A 21,104-nucleotide genomic window follows, 5' to 3' on the forward strand; every position below is an offset into this window, starting at 1 on the left:
ATATATATCAGATAAAAATATGATTGATTCAATCGTAAAATTATATATATATCTCAGATAAAAATATGACTGATTCAATCGTAAAATTATTGTTTTGTGTAGCTACATTAAAAAGAGAGTTTATAAAACTTTTACTGGTGATGTATAATATAACAGTTGCGTGAGGAAATAACATGGTGTCATGATTTCAAACACACTTTAAAATAAAAATTATTAAAAACAAGACTAGCATGCTACACTAGTACCCCTCTTTCTTCCCGTTTCTCAAAAGTCAAAATGATTCCACCATTTTTCTCGACTCAAACACTAGTTCTTTTATATCTAGTTTGAATTATATTCTTGAACAGTGCATATTTGACATTTAAGTAATAACTAAAACATAACTTATGGCACATAGAAAGAATCTTGAAAACTATGTGAGAGAAAATATGGGACAATATCTTCAATAAAACGAAGGAGATATAAACTATTAAAATCATCAGATCCTATAAATATGTATTTGTAAAGGTATCGGTTACAAGAGGAATATATAGATCTAGTAAATAATCTAGCTGTTACTTAATGGAATGTATATAAAGTTATAAACACCTAGCAAAGGTTAAGTAAATAAAATGTGATTTAGTTAATGATTAAAAATAGGAAGTGGTTTAATTCATGAAGCAAAAGACGGCCGTTGGAGGAAAGAACGAAAGAAAAAAAAGAAACGGACCCACTAAGAAAGCGTTAGAATGAGCTGTCAAAGAAACAGCTCCGACCAGTCTGTGTTCCCTTCTGCCTTTGGTTTTATAAAACCTCTCTTCCTCTCCTCTCTCTCCCCACAAAACAAACACATATTCTCTCTCTCTCTGCTTTCTTTTCTTGAATTTCAAGAACTAAAGATGGCTCAAGAGGAGGCACAGAAAGCAGCTGATGTTGTGGTGGTCTCAACGGAGAAACCAATGACTGATAAGGAGGTTACGGTTCCTGCTCCAGTGCCTGAGAAGGAGGTGACTCCTCCTGTTGCTTCTGAGGAGAAGGATGAGAAGGTGACCGTAGAGGCTGAGGCAGAGAAACCTGCTCCTGTGACAGAAGAAGAAGAGACGGTTGTAGCTGAGAAAGTGGTTGTTCCTACCCCTGAGGAGCTTGAGAAGAAGGCGCTTGAGGAGTTCAAGGAGCTCGTGAGGGAGGCTTTGAACAAACGTGAATTCACTGCTCCGGCGCCGACTCCGGTGAAAGAAGAGAAACCAGAAGAGAAGCAACCGGCGGAGGAATCTAAAGAAGAAGAGAAAACAGAGGAGAAGAAGGAAGAAGAGACACAAGAAGAAGCCGTCAAGACCGAGGAGAAACCATCAGAACCCGCGGCCGCGGCTCCGGCTGAGACCAAGCCGGAGGAGAAAGAAGCTGTGCCAGTAACCACCGAGAAAGCCTCTGGTGCTGAAGAAGACGGAACCAAGACCGTGGAAGCAATCGAAGAGTCAATCGTCTCCGTCACTCCTCAAGAATCCGCCGCCCCGGTCATCGTAGAGACCACCGTCGTCGCTGAGGCGGAGCCTGTGGAGCCAGAGGAAGTCTCCATCTATGGAGTTCCTCTCCTCCAAGACGAGAGATCCGACGTGATCCTCCTGAAGTTCCTCCGCGCGAGAGACTTCAAGGTCAAGGAAGCTTTGACGATGCTGAAAAACACAGTCCAGTGGCGCAAGGAAAACAAAATCGACGAGCTCGTCGAAGCCGCGGGAGAAGAGGCCAGCGAGTTCGAGAAGATGGTGTTCGCTCACGGCGTGGACAAGGAAGGTCACGTCGTGATCTACAGCTCCTACGGGGAGTTTCAGAACAAGGAGCTATTCTCCGACAAGGAGAAACTCAACAAGTTCCTTAACTGGAGGATTCAGCTTCAAGAGAAGTGTGTGAGGGCTCTTGATTTCAGCAGCCCTGACGCTAAATCTTCGTTCGTGTTCGTCAGTGACTTCAGGAACGCTCCTGGACTCGGCAAGAGAGCCTTATGGCAGTTCATCAGACGTGCGGTCAAGCAGTTCGAAGACAACTATCCCGAGTTCGCCACTAGAGAGGTATGTAATAGTTGCATGCAGTGTTTTCATTACATAATTAGAATTAAAGTTTAAGATATTTATAATCCATATTAGTCACACCGAAACTGCTGGTGATTTATTCTCTAATTTTCTCTTCTACAAGTTTTATAAAATACTTTTTTGGTTTGTTTTGCAGTTGTTCATTAATGTCCCATGGTGGTACATTCCTTACTACAAGACATTCGGATCTATCATCACATCGCCAAGGACTAGAAGCAAGATGGTCCTTGCTGGTCCATCCAAGTCTGTTGACACCATTTTCAAGTAATTAGCCGTTAATAAGTACTTTAGCATTTCATAATTAAAATATTTTTCTCTTTTTTTGTCGCTAAGCTCATATATATTTTTTGTTGCAACAGATACATTTCTCCTGAACAAGTCCCGGTTAAGTACGGCGGACTTAGCAATGATATTTCTTTAACCACTGGCGACACTGTCACCGAAGCCATTGTTAAACCAGCAGCTAAATACACCATAGAGTTGCCTGCTTCTGAGGTATATTTACATTTAGAATTTGATTAGTAATAAAGTTTATGATTTAAATTGTTGCTAACTAAGAAGATTTATATGGACTGTGACAGGCTTGCACACTCTCGTGGGAGCTTAGGGTTTTGGGTGCAGATGTGAGCTATGGGGCTCAGTTTGAACCGACCGCAGAGGGAAGCTATGTTGTGATTGTTTCTAAAAACCGTAAGATTGGGTTAACTGATGAGCCGGTGATAACCGATTCATTTAAGGTGGGTGAACCAGGGAAGATTGTGATCACAATCGATAACCAGACTTCCAAGAAGAAGAAAGTGCTTTACAGGTTCAAAACGCAACCAAGGTCTGATCTTTAAAATCATATCCGAGATCTTTAAAATCATATCCGAGACCATATATTACTTGCCACAACCCAAATCTAAGGAGGAAGTATTTGGGAGAACAAAATTTTAATTAATTTAATTAGTTTGTTATTTGATATGTAATTTTGAAATCTCAAAAGCTGGTTGTGTGTTTGCTGGAAGTGTTTGCTTTTGTTTTCAGTATTGGGGTTGTTTTGTGTGTGGAGAATATGTGATTAAAATCCAAAAGCAAAAGAAAAAATAAACTTTGTTACATTACCTTTCACTTTCTTTTACCCTTTTTATTGTACAATCTGTGTAAATCTTACTGTATTTAATACTCCCTCCGTATCAAATTAAAAGGTGTTTAGAGGAATTTTTTTTGTTTCAAAATAGTTGATATTCTCGATATTTTAGGTAGAATTTAATAACATTTGAATTTTTCAACCAATTATAAAATACTGTGTTTTTTTTTTATTGGTCAAAATAGTTTTATTTAATGATTTTTTATATAATTAAGATAAATTGTATAGAAGTTTGTATTTCCTTAATCTATGTGCAAAAACGTTAAAAATCACTTATAATGATACATAGAGAGTATTTTTTTGATAAACCCATTAATGTATTTAATATTTGTATCTGTCTTTCTCTACCTTTTAGTCTTTGCTTCTTGTTCATAAAATTATTCTGAAACAAAGGTAAAGCATTTGAAAATATGCCCGTTGAGCAGTTAAAAGAGTAACAAGTGTTTAGTTATAATATATTATCATAACTCAAATAACTATACATGAAAGTAATGTTCAATGGATACATATGACTTAATAAGATATAAGGACAAGAGACGTGTCAAGACTGGTTTTAGACTTCTTGTTATATCAATATTGATAGAGAGGTATGAAGATAAATATGAAAAAGGTCCTCTTGGTATAATCTATGAAATTATAACACTGAATGAGACATTAAGTTATAATGGACCCTATTGTTGAAATATGGACAAAATATAATTAGTGGATAAGAGACGAAATCAAAGCACACATCATCATTATATTTGACACTAAGAAATATATAACTGTAAACTCTTTAAAATTTAGTTGCGTTATATTTCAGCAGATTTATTATTTTGGAATTGCAATTGCAATTGCAAAGACCAAAGATAATCTATTTTAAGTATTTAACCAAAAAAATAATATATTTTAAGTGTTATATAATTGTTGGAAATATTCAAAAATATGTAGTTCCGTAGTTTTGGCGAGTCGATCACAACCAGTCAAGACTTATGTAGTGTGGCTACACTGTCTTACTCTAAAGGACTAAAACAAGTTATCTGGGTAATTGTAACTATTTTTTTTTCGATCAACATGGTAATTGTAACTATATGTAATCTAAACTATACTCCCTTTCATGTCAAAAAAAAAAACTATACTCCGTATTAAAGTTATATAATTAAATATTTTTAGTATAATTTAGGTTATTTAAATTATTTAGGTTATTTAAACTAAGCATGACTAATTGTTATGGCCTAGTCATAAATAAAATAAGTCTAAAGTTCAAGTCTAACCCGCATGATTACCAAAATATGAAATATATATAACTACGGCCTTATGATGATCATAACATCTATTCATCTTAAAGTAAAGAAATCTTAAATTGTAATATGAAGATATTCCCTGTCCTTGTTTCATTCATCAACTTACGTCATTCATTTTGAAAAAGAGTAATAATTTTTGAAAATTAGGTTCGAATGTGCCAGATGAGACGAGAATTAATACCATTCAAAATCGACTTTGATACTAATTTCAAAACTTAACTGGCCATGTATTATTTACCGTAGTTAAAAAGAAAGTATTTTAAAGTTCTGCACAAAAGTAGATTGTTACTTAACCACAAATCATATGTTATTTCTAAGTTGTACAAAGCCACATGTTCATTCCAGTTTTGTTAACAACACCAAATGTCGCAAGTCTAGCCTAAAATGAAATCAAATTTTAGAATCTGGACATCTTAAGAATATTTGAAAGTTCAAGGAATGTGAGAATGTTAATTTGAGAACAGATAAATTTGAGTCTAATTTTGAGAAATAACAACGGTTTAGTAACCTATGAGTCCATTACGAACCGCCACCAATTTACCTGGGATCGAAACCCTCTTTTAAAATTTGAAATGTTTGTAGTACAAAACATAAATTTCTACTGGACAAATGGTCACTTAAATGATTAAACTTGCATGAGAACTGAAGTGATCATAATGTCGGGTCCGATGACAGTTGGGAGCTTATAAGAAAAACGCATAAAATAGTAAACCAATGGAAAAGGGAGTGACATGCGTGGACCGACACAACACAAACAGCCATGAATGAAATATGAGCACATTCACTACTGGCCATAGTCGTCGCATGTGCTTCTTCATCAATTCCTCGTCCGCCTTCCTTTTTGCTTTTCCATATATTAAATTCACAAAGAAATAATAAAAGGTCCTCACTTTCACACAACTGAATTGCACAACAATCAAGATTTGTTGATCATTTCACTTCCATAAATGGAGAGGTTATGTGTGTGTTTGTGAAAGTGTTTGCAAGTATACATGTGTTATAGGTCGGTTCGTTTCACCGTGTTAGGATATTAGCGACAGGCGACTATACTAATGATAAAGCTCTGCATGTGCACATCGTTTTCAAATACTCGTTAATCTTTGTTGAATCTTGATGTTTATACCAAAGGTAAAAAACGAGCATGGTTGGTGCTGTATATTATTCCCAATAACAAGAAACAAACCCCCGAACTTATACAAACTGGCCATGAAATTTAAGGGATTATAGACGATATTTTGAAAATTTTAACTAAAATTTCTTTTGGAGCTTTTGTTTGTGTAATCTTTTTTCAAAAATTTCAGGGACCTAAGACCAATTTATTTATTAGGCTTGGTTCAGAGTAGCGCCAAAAATTAATTTCAGTATTATATTTTGTCCGACTAGTATGTTATTAAATTTCTAAGTAGTAAAAGTCCATGGTAAATTAAAATATTAATTAGCTTTCTAAGTTTTTGCATCAATTCCAAATCATCAATTTCAAACAATCTAATGATAATCGACGAATACCTTTTGTTGGTCTTTCTAATTTTGAAAAAAAAAAACAGATCCATCTGAAAACAATATTTTTGGTACTGTATTCGTTTGGTTCTTTTCTTATGTTTCTTCCGACACATCTGACTCCTTCACTACCTCAACGTATCTATCTCTCTGTAATAACTTGTCTCGGTTAAAACTTAAAAAGTCCAATATCAGAAATAAAACGTTACTGTAAACAAAAAGAGAATAATATAAAAACCAAAGAGGCCGTCGGCCTGATAGTAACTTCAATTAGGCCCAATTTTGAGCCCATTGTTTTCTAGTGTGCAGCAGAAAATCCGAGAAAGGGAATGACGGAACAACGGAAAGCACCAAAACTCAGAAGAATCAAATCGGAGAGAGGTAAGTCAATTTCGGAAAAAAAAAATATGGGAGAGAAGAAGGAGATCGTGCCACGGGAATACGACGTGAACGCTAAGTGGGACGCGTGCATCGATCTCACGACGCGCCGTTTCGTCTACTCCTCCCTCGGCGGCGCCTTCGCCGGTCTTCTCTTCTTCAGTTCCGTGTTTTCAATTCGATCCTCGTTTCGTTTTTTTACTCAATGATTACTTGTAGTTAATTGATGATAGACTTCGGATCTTATAGAAACGAATTGATGAAACACACAATGGTGAAATTAGGGTTTTTTTTTTAAAGTGTTTCTTGATTACTGTAGGGAGTCCGGTTACAAGATGGGCGTCTATTGCCTTTGGTGCTGGGATAGGTATTGGCTCTGCATACACTGATTGCTCTCGTGCTTTTGATGCAGACACTTCTGTATCTCAGGTTAGTCTGGATTTGCTGTGGAGCTAATGTTTGAGAGATTGTCTGAGATTAGAAAGGTTTCTTAGTGTAGCTGAAGGGTATTACTATATATGGATGGTTTAACTAGTTATAGTAAACTTGTTTTGTGCCAAACTTTTGTAATTTGGTATTACATCTCTTGATGCATGCATCCTTCCTTGCTAGGAATGTGTCTTAGTGTTAGTGGTTGAAAACCAAGTATCTGGCTTGTTTGTGTTGTATTTGTAGTGTTTGCTACTACCATATATAGAGTTTTACATGTATGTATATCAATTCATATAGTGATGATTGGTACTTGCAAGGTTGAAGGCAAGTTCCATCTTGCATTTGCAGCTTTGCTTATTTGTAATGTGCGATTAAGTAGAGTAATACAAGTAACAATTCTAATCCATACGTCTTGATTGTCCATGAAATTGTAATATGTAGTATCATTTTTGGGGGGTTTTTACCATGTGAAAAAAATGATCCATGGCAAAGTAGAGGAATATGAGGTTTATTTAAATCTTTTCTTTTCTTTCTTGTAACCCTATTGTTGTTGTCGCAGGCGGCAGAAGAGTAGAGAAGGATGATAAAGCAGTAAGTGAACCCATGCGAAGATCAGCAGGGTATTCAGAAAACACTCATATGATTTTGAATTGTTTCCTTTTTTTTGGTCAAATGGACAAGTACTTTGAGGTTAATGCCCAAATGTAAAACCTTCTCTTCTGTCTTTCTTTCTTATGTTAATCGTTTTGAACAAATTAACCTCTAAAATGTTATATCAGCGCATTCTAGTTGCAATAAAAAAAGCCAACAAATCCTCAAACCTCACTTTGGGGAACTTTTTTTTTTAATTTAGTCAATTCCGCAGATGTCAATGAGCAAACCGGGAATAACCGAAAGCATATTTTTCGTCGACAGCGAGTAGGCCCCACAAATAAAATAACAAGACCAAACCAATCCGTGTTCCGATGAACCGCCATAGTCACCGACTTTAAACCAGCAGGCCATCTTGTAATGAATTGAGTAAAAATATTTAATTCTTTTGTAACGAATTTGAGACAAGAAAAGAAAAACAGAGAACGGCGAAGGAGGAGATGAATGGGCCGCCGGAGAACGATCTTTGCTCGATATGTCATTCCCACTTTACTGCTCCTTGCCAAGCCAATTGCTCTCATTGGTTCTGCGGTTACTTCTCTCTCTCTCTCTCCCCCTCTGGTCTTACCTTTCTTTTGCCATCTTGATTCGGTTTTGTTCCTCGATGAGATCGGATTTGACTTTTTCCATTCATTTCCCGAAATGGAAACCCACTTCGTTTACGTGCTCTCTCCGATCTTTTGCTGCTAATAATGACTTTCTTTTATGAGTGTGATTGGTGTTTCATTTAAACTCTCTCAAGTTCAGATTTCTGAATAAACGATGTTAGGCTCCCCTTTTTGTTCTTTGACTTTTTTTTGTGACATGTTCTTATTCGGACAGTGTTGTTGTTTAGTATGTTTCTGAAGATTTCATGATTATAGTTTCTTGTATAGGATGTCTTCCTAGCTTCAATGAGTTTCTTTTACTAGTAGAATGGACCTTCTTCTTTTCTTCATACTAATGTCTTCAAGACCATTGTTACTCTATTAATCTTTGCAACTATAGCCTTTAGTTTGCGTCTTGTTCTCTCTCAGCGAGTTCCGTTCTAATATGCTTTGAACTGGTGTTGTACCTAATAGAAAGCTCCTAGTGTCATTCATCTTCGTTATTTAGGTCTTTTTGTGTTGACTCAGAGATCGGTTTGTGAGTTTAGTTTGTTTTGTATGTTCGCAGCTCTAGTATGAAGTTTGCTTGATTACCATTTGCTGACTTGTTCAGATTGCACAATCTCTTTAACTCCTTTTCTTTAATGTTCTAAATAGGAAATTGCATCATGCTTGTGTGGAGGCATGGATCTATATTACAGCCATGCAAATGCCCCTTGTGTCGTCGTCCCATAAGTTTGCTCGTCCCTACAGAGGACACTATCAGAGACCGTAATGATCCTACAGTTACCGAGGTTCTTGCTGATCTTGAAACCTACAACCGACGCTTTGGTGGACAATCAACTAGTTTAATTCAGGTAATGCGTGCAATCTTAACTATTAAGTCAAATTTCTCTTACTGGGCTTTTTCTTCTTGCCAGAGGATGCAAGACCTTCCGTTCTTACTTCGGAGATTGTTGCGGGAAATGATGGATCCACAAAGAACACTTCCACTTGTCATCAGAGCTCGAGTTTATATCGCAGTTAAGCTCCGACTTGAATTTTGATCTCTTTGTTATTACACAACAATTCAGTCATGTTCTGCATTAAGTTAACACATATTCTTTACATTGGATGCAGATGATTCTCAGTGCTGTTTACATAGTCAGTCCAATAGATATCATTCCAGAAGGTAATTCATTTTTTTTTCTTTATCTTACTAATCATTATATCTTTATCTCATTGTCTTCTCACAAATCAATGTTCTCATAGGAGTTCTGGGGGTTGTCGGTTTGCTTGATGATCTACTCATAGCCTTGATTTGTTTCCTCCATGTTGCTGCTCTCTACCGCTCGGTTCTCTATTTCCGCCATGCCGGTTCTTGAACCAATGAATGTTTGTGACAATTCAAGAACTGAGAAATGTGCTTACCTTCCGTCTTTGTCTTTGATCACTTAACCTTGTGTAGACACGATCATTCTGTTTTGACTATGGAAACTTAGATCAGTGAGGATGATAGGACCATAAAACAAAAAGCCCTGGACCACAAATCAATATTCTTCTAGGTTATATGCGCATCATCGTTCCTGAAACCTACGGATCAGTCTTTTTGACCATCCCACTCATCACTCAAGTGTCACTTGCGGTTTGACTGAAGAAACTGTGAGATTGATGGGTTCATAGGATAAGAACATGAACTTGTATGTTCACTTTCACTTAAGCCACTGATCAATTATCTTTTACAAGCATCAGTATTCGTAGCTAAAGTGAAATCATTTACATTGAGTGGTCCTCTTCTAGAAACTTTGATGAGTTTATCATCTCAGTGACTGTTGAAAAGTCATCCATGGGCAGCTGGTGATCCATCCTGAAGATATCAACGGTAGAGCAAAACTAGGTTATTACAAATGGATCTTTTATGGTGAATATGCGAAAAAGCAAAAAGTGGGTTTCCCATTAATCTCAAAGGGTTGAAAAGTTTCTACCAGTCATAGAGACAACACGGTGTGTCACGGTAGATGAGTGGACCACAAGATAGAGCCACCATTTTTTGTCTCGACATGGTCACACGTGCATAGACATAGGTCGAGAGGATTGTGTTCACATGTAACACTCAGAAACACATACGCGTGAAAAACTCATCTTTTTAATGTGCATGTACTGAAAGTGACGTTGCTCCACTGGACTCACCGCCTAAAACTAAAACCCATCTTTAAAACTTGTCTCCTCTATTCTGGACTCCATCTAAATTAAATGCATTCGCAGCAAAACATATCTTCATAATTCAGCGAGATTGTAATTTAAGGCAAGCACATAGAATAGAACTATATGATCAATATTCACTTATAATGCCTATTACATAAACAAATATACGCATAGTAATTTAAAGAGCTGCCAATGAAGTTGCATAGTTATGTCTTGTAAACAAGTGTATTTGTAATAACGTGACGCTGTGTTATTGGAGGTATGGAGACAGATATGCTCTTCTTTATCTGCTTCTCTCGATCAATATTATTATAATTATTGGACGGTCCTACTCTACGAATTATAGACGGTAGACACCCATCACATTTACATTATTGTATAAGTTTATAACGTTAGCTAACCTCGGCCCTACTATCACTATTTGGCTAGCTATTTTCTTCTTACTGCACCTCATTTATTTCGTGTTCTATAACTTCTATTTTATATAATATCAGCACACTTACTGATCTTTTCCTTCCAATAATGTCTTTACATAATGGAATCTCATTCTTGATATGTTATGTTAAGCACATAAGATCTTGAAAACAAAATTATAGTAAAGTCTATAAGAATCAAAGGACTCTATTTTTCTGTATATTGATATCGTTTTAAAATTTATCAACTTATATCATCGATTCATTTGAGTAATCTCCAACAAATATCTAATTTATAAATGATACCTAGTAAGAAATGAATAGTTATAATAACATAAGGTTTGTCTCTTACGTTGTTAACTTTGATTTCTCTAACGGATCTATCAATCTCTGCTCTTAGGGGAAAAAAAAAGTATCAGAAGAGTTGTTTCTTGAATGTGTTTCTACTACAGGGCTCCAATATGGAAAACGACATGAAAAAGATAGCCAATGTGGAAAGGGAAGTGGATACAGCTGGGGGTCAGCATCCAAGATCTTTCTTTGATTCGGATTTCATTTCTCACATAATCTAAACCGTATCTATTCCCAATTAAAAGATATTAATTAATAGATATAGGGAAAATTAATGGAACAAAACTAAATTATAATAGAATCAACTTACAAAGAGAACTAGATTCTTGACCTCTTGACCTGCGTTTGATTATTTAAATTGTCATGTGATCAAGTTCAATTACACAACTATGTTTTTTTGTTACTTAATTATATAAAAATGTGAGTATATGAATTGTTGATTATTTCTATAAACCGTAAATAAGTAATATGGTTTGCTTATATAGAATAAGAAACGAAACATAAATGTTATAGTGCGTTGCAGTATGACCAATTTTAATTTTATGATGTCTCACACAACCGTTTTATGATTTTAAATAAGCTAAAATTTGTTTGTTACCTGAAATTTGTACTTGTGCAAGATTTTAGATTTACCAATTATATTGTCCATAAAAAATTTCTAAACATATAAAGTGGATATATTTTTATTCGTTTATGTGATAAATTAGTAAAATATTTTTGATACAAAACTTCTATATATAATATTCCTTTTCTAAATTAGTGCAGAAAAAATATCTATAGAAAAATATAATTGTTACCAAAACATGAAAATATGGTTTTCATTTTTCGGTTCAATAAATATAGGAACCGTTCGATTATTTAGGAATTTGGATTTGATTTTTGGTTTGGTTCGGATAACAACGTTAGGAACCCATTAAAATTTCGAGTTCAATTCAACTATGGTCCAATTTTTTTTCTTTTGGAAAATTTAGAGTAATTGGGGTAAAATGATATTTTCAAAATTTTGGAGATAAATATAGATATTTTGGATAAAAAATATTCAGGTGATTTTATTATAGCATAAAATTAAAATAATTTTAAATAATTTGGATAAAAATAGTAGGGTAATCCATTTTTGGGTAGTTCGGTTTATAGGTAATAGTTTTAGAATACTTGATTATTTTAAAATTAAAATAATTAATATTTAAAGTATATATACTGTATTTTGAATATTTGGAATTCGGTTTCTAACTTTAGCTCTGATTTGATTTAGTTTTTTTTTCTGTCCCCAATATATAGGAACTCTTCAGATATTTATAAATATTAATTTGGTGTTGATTTTGTTTTCTTTTTATTTGGATAATACTATTACTAAGAACATAATAATAAATTAAAATTATTTTAAATGTTTGGTAAATATTATATCAAATAAGTCTACAATTATAGAAATATTATTATATTCAAAGAAATATGTATTCAATTATTCATGTAATTAGGATTACATATCGAGAATATTTGATATAATGTATTGTGAGGTGGACATTAAGCACAAAATTTAACATATTACAAAACGTTGAATTTGATATGTTTTGCTTACCATATATTTTCGATGGTAAATAAGATAGGTCCCATAATTTTCCTATTTTTTATCAGTTAGTTATTAGGTTGTTATAATTAATTTTCACAATTTTTAATTAAAATTAAATATCAGTGGCATTCCTGTAAATATTTTTAAAAACTAAGGGAATATTAAAAAAAAAAGATGCTGTTTTAATTGTATTGATATAAAACTAGACTATACAAGAAAATATGTAGAAAAAACAATAATGTTGCGTTAATGTTATTGTCACTGCTTCTTGTTGTGTATGCACAAGAGAAGAGAAAAATATTTCTTTTAATAGAGAAAGTATTTCTTTAGTAAAAAAAAAGTAATTTAGTACACGATAAGGTTACTTGTAAGATGCGTTAGTTGTTATCAGATGTTACTTGATAGATAATAACCCCACAAGTAACTCTTTAACTTGTGTGTTTAACGGCTAAACAATGTTATAGAGGGATAACATTTACTCTTTGACATGCATCAGAAAGAGTGACCAATTGTAAGTTTTGATAATAAATGGGTGGATATAAAATTTGATATAAACAAGAATTAGATTCCGATCAAAGGGATAACACTGGAGCAATGGATGTAGAAAGAAAAGGACAATGAGAGGAGGTTAAACGATTCTTATCATACTTCGCTTAAAAGGGTAATCCACGCAACAACATTTTAGTTTTCCTTCTTTTTATGTTCTTTTCCAGACTGTAAGCGAATATCAACTGTACAGAAAAAATTGTTCTTTGTATCTGCCTAACTACTCGGAAGCTATTCGATTCCTTGTTCATAATAACTCTAATAACCTTCATATGTTTTCAACAACGTCATAAGTAATAACTAATGCGTTAATGTTTTGCTTGATTTTATTTTTGTTAACATCATTTAAATACCGTTATGTTTCAACTGAACTATTGTCTTGTTATTAAAAGGCCATATTCTGTAGATTCTGTTAAACTAGGCAAAATTTCCAACATTGTAATAATAATTTTATCATATTTAATCTAAAAACTATAACTGCTAAATGGAGGTTATCTGTATGCTATTTTGTAATTGTAAAATCACTTGAAGTATAGTTTTCGAAATACAACTAATTCATTGTAATTAAGATAACATAGTCTAAAAAATGACAGTCCTTTAATTGGTGTTTGAATTATAGGAGAGTAGACCCTTTTTTTGTTAAAAATATCAAAGGCTGATTTCAAAGATTGGGTTTCCTTGCAGACGATTTTAAAGGTTTAAGTATATATATTTCTAATATTACACAAAACAACTATTTTGTCAATTTTATCAAACTAGGTATATAATTCAATGAATCGGCTAAAAGATTGCATCTTGCTTTCGATAATTCATGAAATCTATAGTCGAGAAGAATTTGGATTTATAACCAAGAATGGTAGACTTCACCCAAAAGGTCTAAAACAAAATTAAAACTTATATACTCTCTTTTTACTGTTGCAATATTAAATTTTGATGATAATAATAATAATAATAATAATAATAATTCCATAAATTTTATATAATCATATATAATATTTTGAAAATGTTAAAATATATTCTGAATTAACTTTAATGATGAGTTGATTTCTAATTATAATTTTTAAAATATATAAAATTGACTTACAAAATAATAAGAAACGTATAAGCAAATTATAAGCAAAAAAATGAAACATTTTCACATAGCTTTCAATACCTTATCATGTATCCATAATTTTCTGCTTTAAGTACTTGTTGATGTACATGCATATTCTGAATGGCGGTTGTAATCCTCAAGATTTAATGAAGTTCATCAACTGAATTTATGCATGAAATTAAAAGATATGAATAGTTTCAATACTAATCTCTTCTGAACATTTTTAATGGTTGATTTTCATTTCTCTCTTTAAAAGTTCAGTTTCTTCAAATTGAAAAAAAAAATTGAAACAACATTTTTCTACGGTGAAAAATTTGGCTCAAGGACATAACCAATTATAAAGAGTATAATAGCTACCTGGAACGGTGTACTTCATATGTGGACATGTGCATGCTATTTTCAATACTGCCAAATTGTGGCACGTAAGCCGATTGGAGGCTGAAAGAATATGATAACGGTTCAAAATCACAGACATCCAAAGCCAAAACTTATGGTTTACAATCCAGAAATGCAATATAGTAGTAGTCTGGATCTTACTTAGTGAAGACGTTTTTGGATCATCCATGCGGTGTCATGGCGACCGTGTAGGGTGGTCTATATTGAATGAAGACAAATAGTGCATATTTTCTATATATTGTACAGAATATGACAACAATGGACCAGAAGCGAATACAAGTCATTGCGTCAAATGAAAAAGATTTGGAAGGTTAAAAATCCCAAGGAAGTTGCAATTTTTACAGAGACCAACTAATAAGAATTGTAGCTGAATTTCACGTATGAAAAAGTATGTTATAATATAAGCATGTATATATGGTACTTAAAATTTTATGTACGAACTCCTAGAAAAATATGTTTATCTCTTTAATTGATAATTAAGTTATTACGTCAGTATAATTACTTGTATAAATTATTTGATGGTGGATAACTGCATATCGTTTTTTTCTTTTTGTTTGAACAAATACATGTTTATCAAAATCCATAAAAAATGTTGTTACTTTCGATAAATCATAGAGATATAAAGTCAGTGAACATTTTGATTTTAACCAAAAATGGTAGACTCCAACCAAAAATGGTAGACTCCAACCAAAAAGGTCTAAATCAGAATTTTATTTTAATTTCCTCAAATGATCAGACTGATCACACACAGAAACTAATTATTTCAGAAACTGAAGTTTTTTTTTTTTGCTAAACGATTTTCAATTAAATTTTTTTTTTGCTAAACGATTTTCAATTTCAGAAACTGAAGTTGGTGTGGTATCTATCTCACAACGAGAAGAAGAGAGATGTGTGGGACTTGACAAGTTAGTTGTTTCAAAATCACTGGCTATGAAAAGTGATGGCATTGAAGTGTTTACTGGTATATGATCTCCAGCCATATGTACATCTACGAATCTTTTCAACCATGGGAGTGCAACTTAGGAGAAACCATCAGATTCTGTTCAAGTGAAGGAAGAAAGACATAATCTCTATCTGTATAAATTATTTGATGGTGAATTACAAGATATTATTTTTACCTTTTTGTTTGAATGAATACATGTTTATCAAAGTTTATAACTAATGTTGATGCTTTCGATAATTCATAGAGATAGAAAGTCAGTAAACATTTTGCTTATAACCAAGAGTGGTAGACTCCATCCAAAAAGGTCTAAAACAGAATTTAATTTTAATTTTATCCTTCCAATACTAAACTTAATAATATAAACTCCATAAAATTAATATAATCATATCTAATATTTTAGAAATCGTTGAAACGAAATTCTGAAATAATTTTAATTAAATATCTAATAGTTTATTTCTGATAATAATTTTATAAATACATAAAAATATGGATCGACAAAATATAAAGAAATGTATGAGTAAAATATAAGCAAAAATGAAACATTTTTTACATATCCTTCGATACCTTTTTGAAGCTACAATGTTTGACAATAAAAACTTTATCATGTATCTATAATTTTCTATGTATCTATAATTTTCTGCTTTGAATATTTTTATAAATGCATATTCTGAATGACCGATTGTGATCATCAAGATTTTAATAAAGTTTATCAAATGAAATTATGCATGAAATTAAAAGATACGAATTGATATTCAGTATTAATCTCTTCAGATTGAGAAGTTGATTTATTTCAATGAAGACAAGTTCCCTTTCTCTCGTATCATTTTGTATCTTTTATTTTCTGTTGGCATCTGTTGTTATTATCATTTAATATGTTTTATGACATATAAATTTCTTCAAATTCTTTTACTACCCATTTATATGAACAAGTGGGACTGCTTAGGATTAGGAACATTATTAATATGTAAGAATATATGTAGTTTTCTATAAATACTCACTAGATTTTGATCCGTTCTTCAAATTCTTTTACTACTAATTTATGCGAAATTTTGTTTTTTTTTTGAAAATTTTGATTTTTATATTTTAGTTTTTTGTAATTATAATTTTGTTTGATATTAAATTTAATTTGATAGAATAATCTCTTAAATAATTAATATATCATGTTCCTGGTTTAATAAAATAGATTTAAGCTTTCTTTTGTAATCATATTTGTGTTTAATATTAATTTAATTTGATAAAATAATTCCTTAAATAAATGAAATACATTGGACATAACATTTACCCATAAATCATGTTACTGTTTTAATATAATAGATTTGTCTAGACAACTTGGACGGTTTTAGAACCTGATTAGTATGTAAAGATAGAATAGTTCTCTTACTTTTGTTACACACTAAAAAGTAAAAACCGATTGAAGAATGAAATAGAGTGAAGAATCAAGTACTTGTTAGAAAGAAAAACGAATAAAACCCGTAAAATGAAAGATTATTAATGTTTACAGCGATTAAACTATTTTACTTACATTTTCAGAAATTGATTACATTAAAAAAATATGAGCACCGTTGGATTCTATAATGATCTGAAAGTGACAGTAACTGTAGAATGAAAAGAGCATCACACACCCACCATATGTCAAAATCAGTATATGTAGATGATTTGTGTCCAATTTTATTTTTACCATATGTCAAAATCAGTATACGTAGATGATTTGTGTCCAATTTTATTTAAAAATAATAATGATTTCCACAAAATATATGGTTAGTCGATTTAAGATAAATGAGTTAGCCTTTTTGGCTCCTTTCCTCACGACAAGCTTCTCTCGACTCTTGTCTCTTCTCTCTCTTCTCCCCATCTTCAAAATATATAGTTCTCATATTCCTTGGATATATCCTTCTTTGTATCTCTTCTTCACAAACTTCTATCTTTTGTGATGAACTAAGAAAAAATACTCCTAATAATTTATTAACTTCTTGAGGATCAGCTGATCTGGTGTATTCAAGAACCCCCACTCGAAATCAGAACTTCTGTTTGTTGTTTCCCAGAGATTATCTTAGAAAGTGGCCAAAAAAAGTCACTAAAATGTTTTTTCCATTTTTTTTCAGGAAACCACAAATCAAAAATCTTCTCAATACACTCTTTTGTTTTTGACTACGTTCTCTCGAAATTACCTTCAACAGATTTAAGAAGAATCGCTCACCAACCTGAGATTCTTGGTTTGTTTCTTTTCTTTCAGGTACAATTCTTCATTGGCTTTTGTTTAGTTAGTTGATTTCTTGGTTACGTTTTGAACCTTTAAGCCTCTCATTCCATACTTAACTCATTCTATGGTTATTTTATAAAGATTTGAAGTATAGATTCAATGAAGAAGCTGGAGATCTTGTAACTATAAATTTCAAAAGAATTTAACATTGGAGGGTACCTTTTTTTTTGTCACTGTACATTGGAGGGTACCTAACTCTAGTAATTAACAAATAGTTACTTTATCCACTAATTTTTTGATCTGTGATCTCTTGATTCTTTATGTAGTTTAATCATTAATCCTTAATATACACTAAATCTTCAATATTGATTCTTTTTCACTAAAAATTTAATCATTTGCTTAACTTTCAAAACAAATGATCAAACTATAATCATTTAGTAGAGGAAAATAACCTTTCTGCACTGTAATGAGTACCTTTAAAGCTCACTTATAGAGTTTGTTTATGTTTAGCACACAAGCAAGCTTTATATGTCCATTTACATATAAATTTTGTTCTTCAACTTCATGTTTTTAGTATACCCCCTCAGTTTATAGTATCTGACCACAAAAAAACTCATTATTTGCATATAAATAACTGGTTGTAGACTTGTAGTGTACCTGACGTATCTATTACAATTAATTTATTAATTATTTAAAACATGGTAAGAATCACATGAACCCTCTTTTGACAAAACAAAAACTCTTTATTATGATTAAACTCATTTGCTAAAATATCCATATATTTTAATATTTATGTAGGGGATAATATCATGACCATCCACGTAGACATGGTTAATTGTGATATTATAAATTTATAATAAACGCAACTTTTCATACCAAGTTAAATACAATATTATGAAACTTTGTAGTGGTTGGTTTGTTGATTTCATATCTTTTTTCAAACGTAGGGGCGGGCAACGAGTGCGTCCACCATGAAGAAGACCTAAGCTTAATAATTTGCCCTTGAATATCAACCGCAAATGACGAGAACACCTAACATCCGACGTGGCATACTCGCCACCGTAACCGCCACGATTCTCCTCTCGCTCTTCCCGCCAAATATCGTTGCGACCGTTGAGAAACAAGCTCTGTTCCGCTTCAAGAACCGTCTCAACGACCCTCACGACGTTCTCCGCTCATGGAAACCCTCCGACTCTCCCTGCACCTTCCACGGCGTCACGTGCCACCCACTCTCCGGCGAAGTCACCGGCATCACCTTAGAAAACGCGAACCTCTCCGGCTCCATCTCCCCCGCGATCTCCTCTCTCTCGAAGCTCTCCACTCTATCTCTCCCCTTCAATCTAATCTCGGGCGTAATCCCGCAGGAGATACTCAACTGCACGAGCCTCAGAGTACTCAACCTCACCTCGAACCGTCTCTCCGGTGCGATCCTGGACTTCTCCCCTCTGAATAACCTCGAAGTCCTCGACGTCTCAGTGAACTTCCTCACGGGAGAGTTCCAGAGCTGGATCGGGAACTTGACTCAGCTCCTCTCCCTCGGTCTAGGCAACAACAACTACGAACAAGGTGAGATCCCCGAGAGCCTCAGCAATTTAAAGAAGCTGACGTGGCTCTACTTAGCCCGATCCAACTTAACCGGAACCGTTCCGGACTCCATCTTCGGTCTAAACTATCTCGACACTTTCGACATCTCCAGAAACTCGATCTCCGGTGAGTTCCCAGTCTCGATCACGAGACTGGCGAACCTCACCAAAATCGAGCTGTACGACAACAGACTCTCCGGCGAAATCCCCCCGGAGATCAGGAACCTGACTCGTCTCCGAGAGCTCGACGTCTCTCTGAATCAGCTCAGCGGCGCGCTGCCTCGAGAGCTCGGAGCTCTCGAGGAGCTGAGAGTCTTCCACTGCCACCAAAACAACTTCACCGGAGACTTCCCTCCCGGTTTCGGAGAGATGCGCTTCCTCTCTTCCTTATCGATCTACAGAAACAACTTCTCCGGTATCTTTCCGGCGAACACCGGCCGGTTCTCGCCGTTGGACACGGTGGACATATCCGAGAACATGTTCGCAGGTCCGTTCCCTCGTTTCCTATGCCAAAACAATAAGCTACAGTTCTTGCTCGCGTTACAGAACGATTTCGCCGGCGAGATTCCGGGGCCTTACGCCGGTTGCAAGTCTCTTTGGAGACTCAGGATTAACCAGAACCGGTTTACCGGTCAAGTTCCCGAAGGCTTCTGGTCTCTGCCGCTAGCTAAGATGATCGATCTCAGCGATAACCGTCTCACTGGAGAGATCTCTCCTCAGATCGGACACTCGACGGAGCTGAGTCAGCTGATATTGCAGAACAACAGATTCTCCGGCGAGATTCCGAGGGAGATAGAGAAACTGAGGAATATAGAGAGGATTTATCTGAGCAACAACAGTTTTTCCGGCGAGATTCCGACAGAGCTTGGGGTTTGAAACAGCTGTCTTCTCTCCATCTTGAAAACAATTCATTAACAGGTTTTATCCCATTAGGGTTGACGAACTGCGTGAGGCTTGTTGATCTGAATCTCGCTGAGAACGCGTTGACCGGAGAGATCCCTAATGATTTGTCTCATATCGGTTCTTTGAACTCGCTGGATCTCTCAGGGAACAGGCTAACGGGGGAGATACCGGTGAACCTAGTGAAGTTGAAGCTGAGTTTTATAGATTTGTCTGAGAATCAGCTCACGGGAAGAATACCACCGGATCTTTTAGCGGTGGGAGGAGTCACCGCGTTCTCACGGAACGAGAAGCTTTGCGTGGACAACCATGACGTCAAAGAAAGCGAGAAACATGTGCTGAGCTTATGTACTGATGATGACCGACACGTGCACAAGAACCGATCACTAGACGGGACTCTCTTGTTCTTGTCTCTTGCGATAGCCCTAGTGGTGCTAGTCACTGGTCTTTTCTCGTTGCGTTACAGAGTAGTGAAGATACGTGAGGAAAATAAAGATGTAAACAAGGTGGATGCGAAGTGGAAGATCGCGTCTTTTCATCAGATGGAGCTTGACGCTGAGGAGATTTGTAGATTGGAGGAAGATCATGTGATTGGAGCTGGAAGTGCGGGGAAAGTGTATAGGGTTTGATCTGAAAAAAGGTGGTGGGACAGTGGCGGTTAAGTGGCTGAGGAGAGGAGGAGGAGGAGAGAAGAAAGCAACGGAACAGAGGTCTCTGTTGCAGAAATGGAGATTCTTGGGAAATCAGACATAGAAACGTGTTGAAGCTCTACGCTTGTCTTGTCGGAAGAGGTTCTAGTTACTTGGTGTTTGAGTTCATGGAGAATGGGAACTTATATCAAGCTCTTCGCCGGAGTATTAAAGGTGGATTACCTGAACTGGATTGGCACAAGAGGTACTGTTTGT

The 21,104-nt window shown here is 34.6% G+C and overlaps 4 protein-coding genes across 4 annotated transcripts; all 4 read left to right on the top strand.

The window, feature by feature from the left end:
• The first annotated feature begins 845 nt into the window (after positions 1 to 845).
• Positions 846 to 3,169, top strand: LOC108828537 (patellin-1). Its single transcript, XM_018602265.2, has 4 exons — positions 846 to 2,045; positions 2,203 to 2,330; positions 2,426 to 2,561; positions 2,648 to 3,169. Exons 1-4 carry the CDS (start codon positions 879 to 881, stop codon positions 2,903 to 2,905), a joined length of 1,689 nt encoding a protein of 562 aa, XP_018457767.1. The 5' UTR covers positions 846 to 878; the 3' UTR covers positions 2,906 to 3,169.
• Positions 3,170 to 6,297: 3,128 nt separating this feature from the next.
• LOC108825615 (MICOS complex subunit MIC10) lies at positions 6,298 to 7,540 on the top strand. The gene is made up of 3 exons (XM_018598940.2): positions 6,298 to 6,515; positions 6,673 to 6,782; positions 7,345 to 7,540. The coding sequence occupies exons 1-3, from the start codon at positions 6,305 to 6,307 to the stop codon at positions 7,357 to 7,359; spliced, it is 336 nt and encodes a 111-aa protein (XP_018454442.1). The 5' UTR covers positions 6,298 to 6,304; the 3' UTR covers positions 7,360 to 7,540.
• Positions 7,541 to 7,757: 217 nt separating this feature from the next.
• Positions 7,758 to 9,515, top strand: LOC130504434 (uncharacterized). The gene is made up of 5 exons (XM_056999046.1): positions 7,758 to 7,967; positions 8,681 to 8,880; positions 8,944 to 9,045; positions 9,143 to 9,194; positions 9,275 to 9,515. Exons 1-5 carry the CDS (start codon positions 7,877 to 7,879, stop codon positions 9,385 to 9,387), a joined length of 558 nt encoding a protein of 185 aa, XP_056855026.1. The 5' UTR covers positions 7,758 to 7,876; the 3' UTR covers positions 9,388 to 9,515.
• A 7,792-nt stretch (positions 9,516 to 17,307) lies between these two features.
• On the top strand, positions 17,308 to 21,093 carry LOC108828101 (receptor protein-tyrosine kinase CEPR2; the record flags this gene model as incomplete). The annotated part of the gene is given in 7 exon segments (XM_056999047.1): positions 17,308 to 17,542; positions 17,619 to 17,749; positions 18,664 to 20,167; positions 20,170 to 20,825; positions 20,827 to 20,883; positions 20,886 to 20,940; positions 20,943 to 21,093. Coding segments are annotated over 5 exon segments (2,351 nt in total), but the record flags the coding sequence as incomplete, so codon positions are not given.
• Positions 21,094 to 21,104: the final 11 nt, after the last annotated feature.

Source organism: Raphanus sativus, unplaced genomic scaffold, assembly GCF_000801105.2.
Source record: "Raphanus sativus cultivar WK10039 unplaced genomic scaffold, ASM80110v3 Scaffold1573, whole genome shotgun sequence".
NCBI lineage: Eukaryota > Viridiplantae > Streptophyta > Magnoliopsida > Brassicales > Brassicaceae > Raphanus > Raphanus sativus.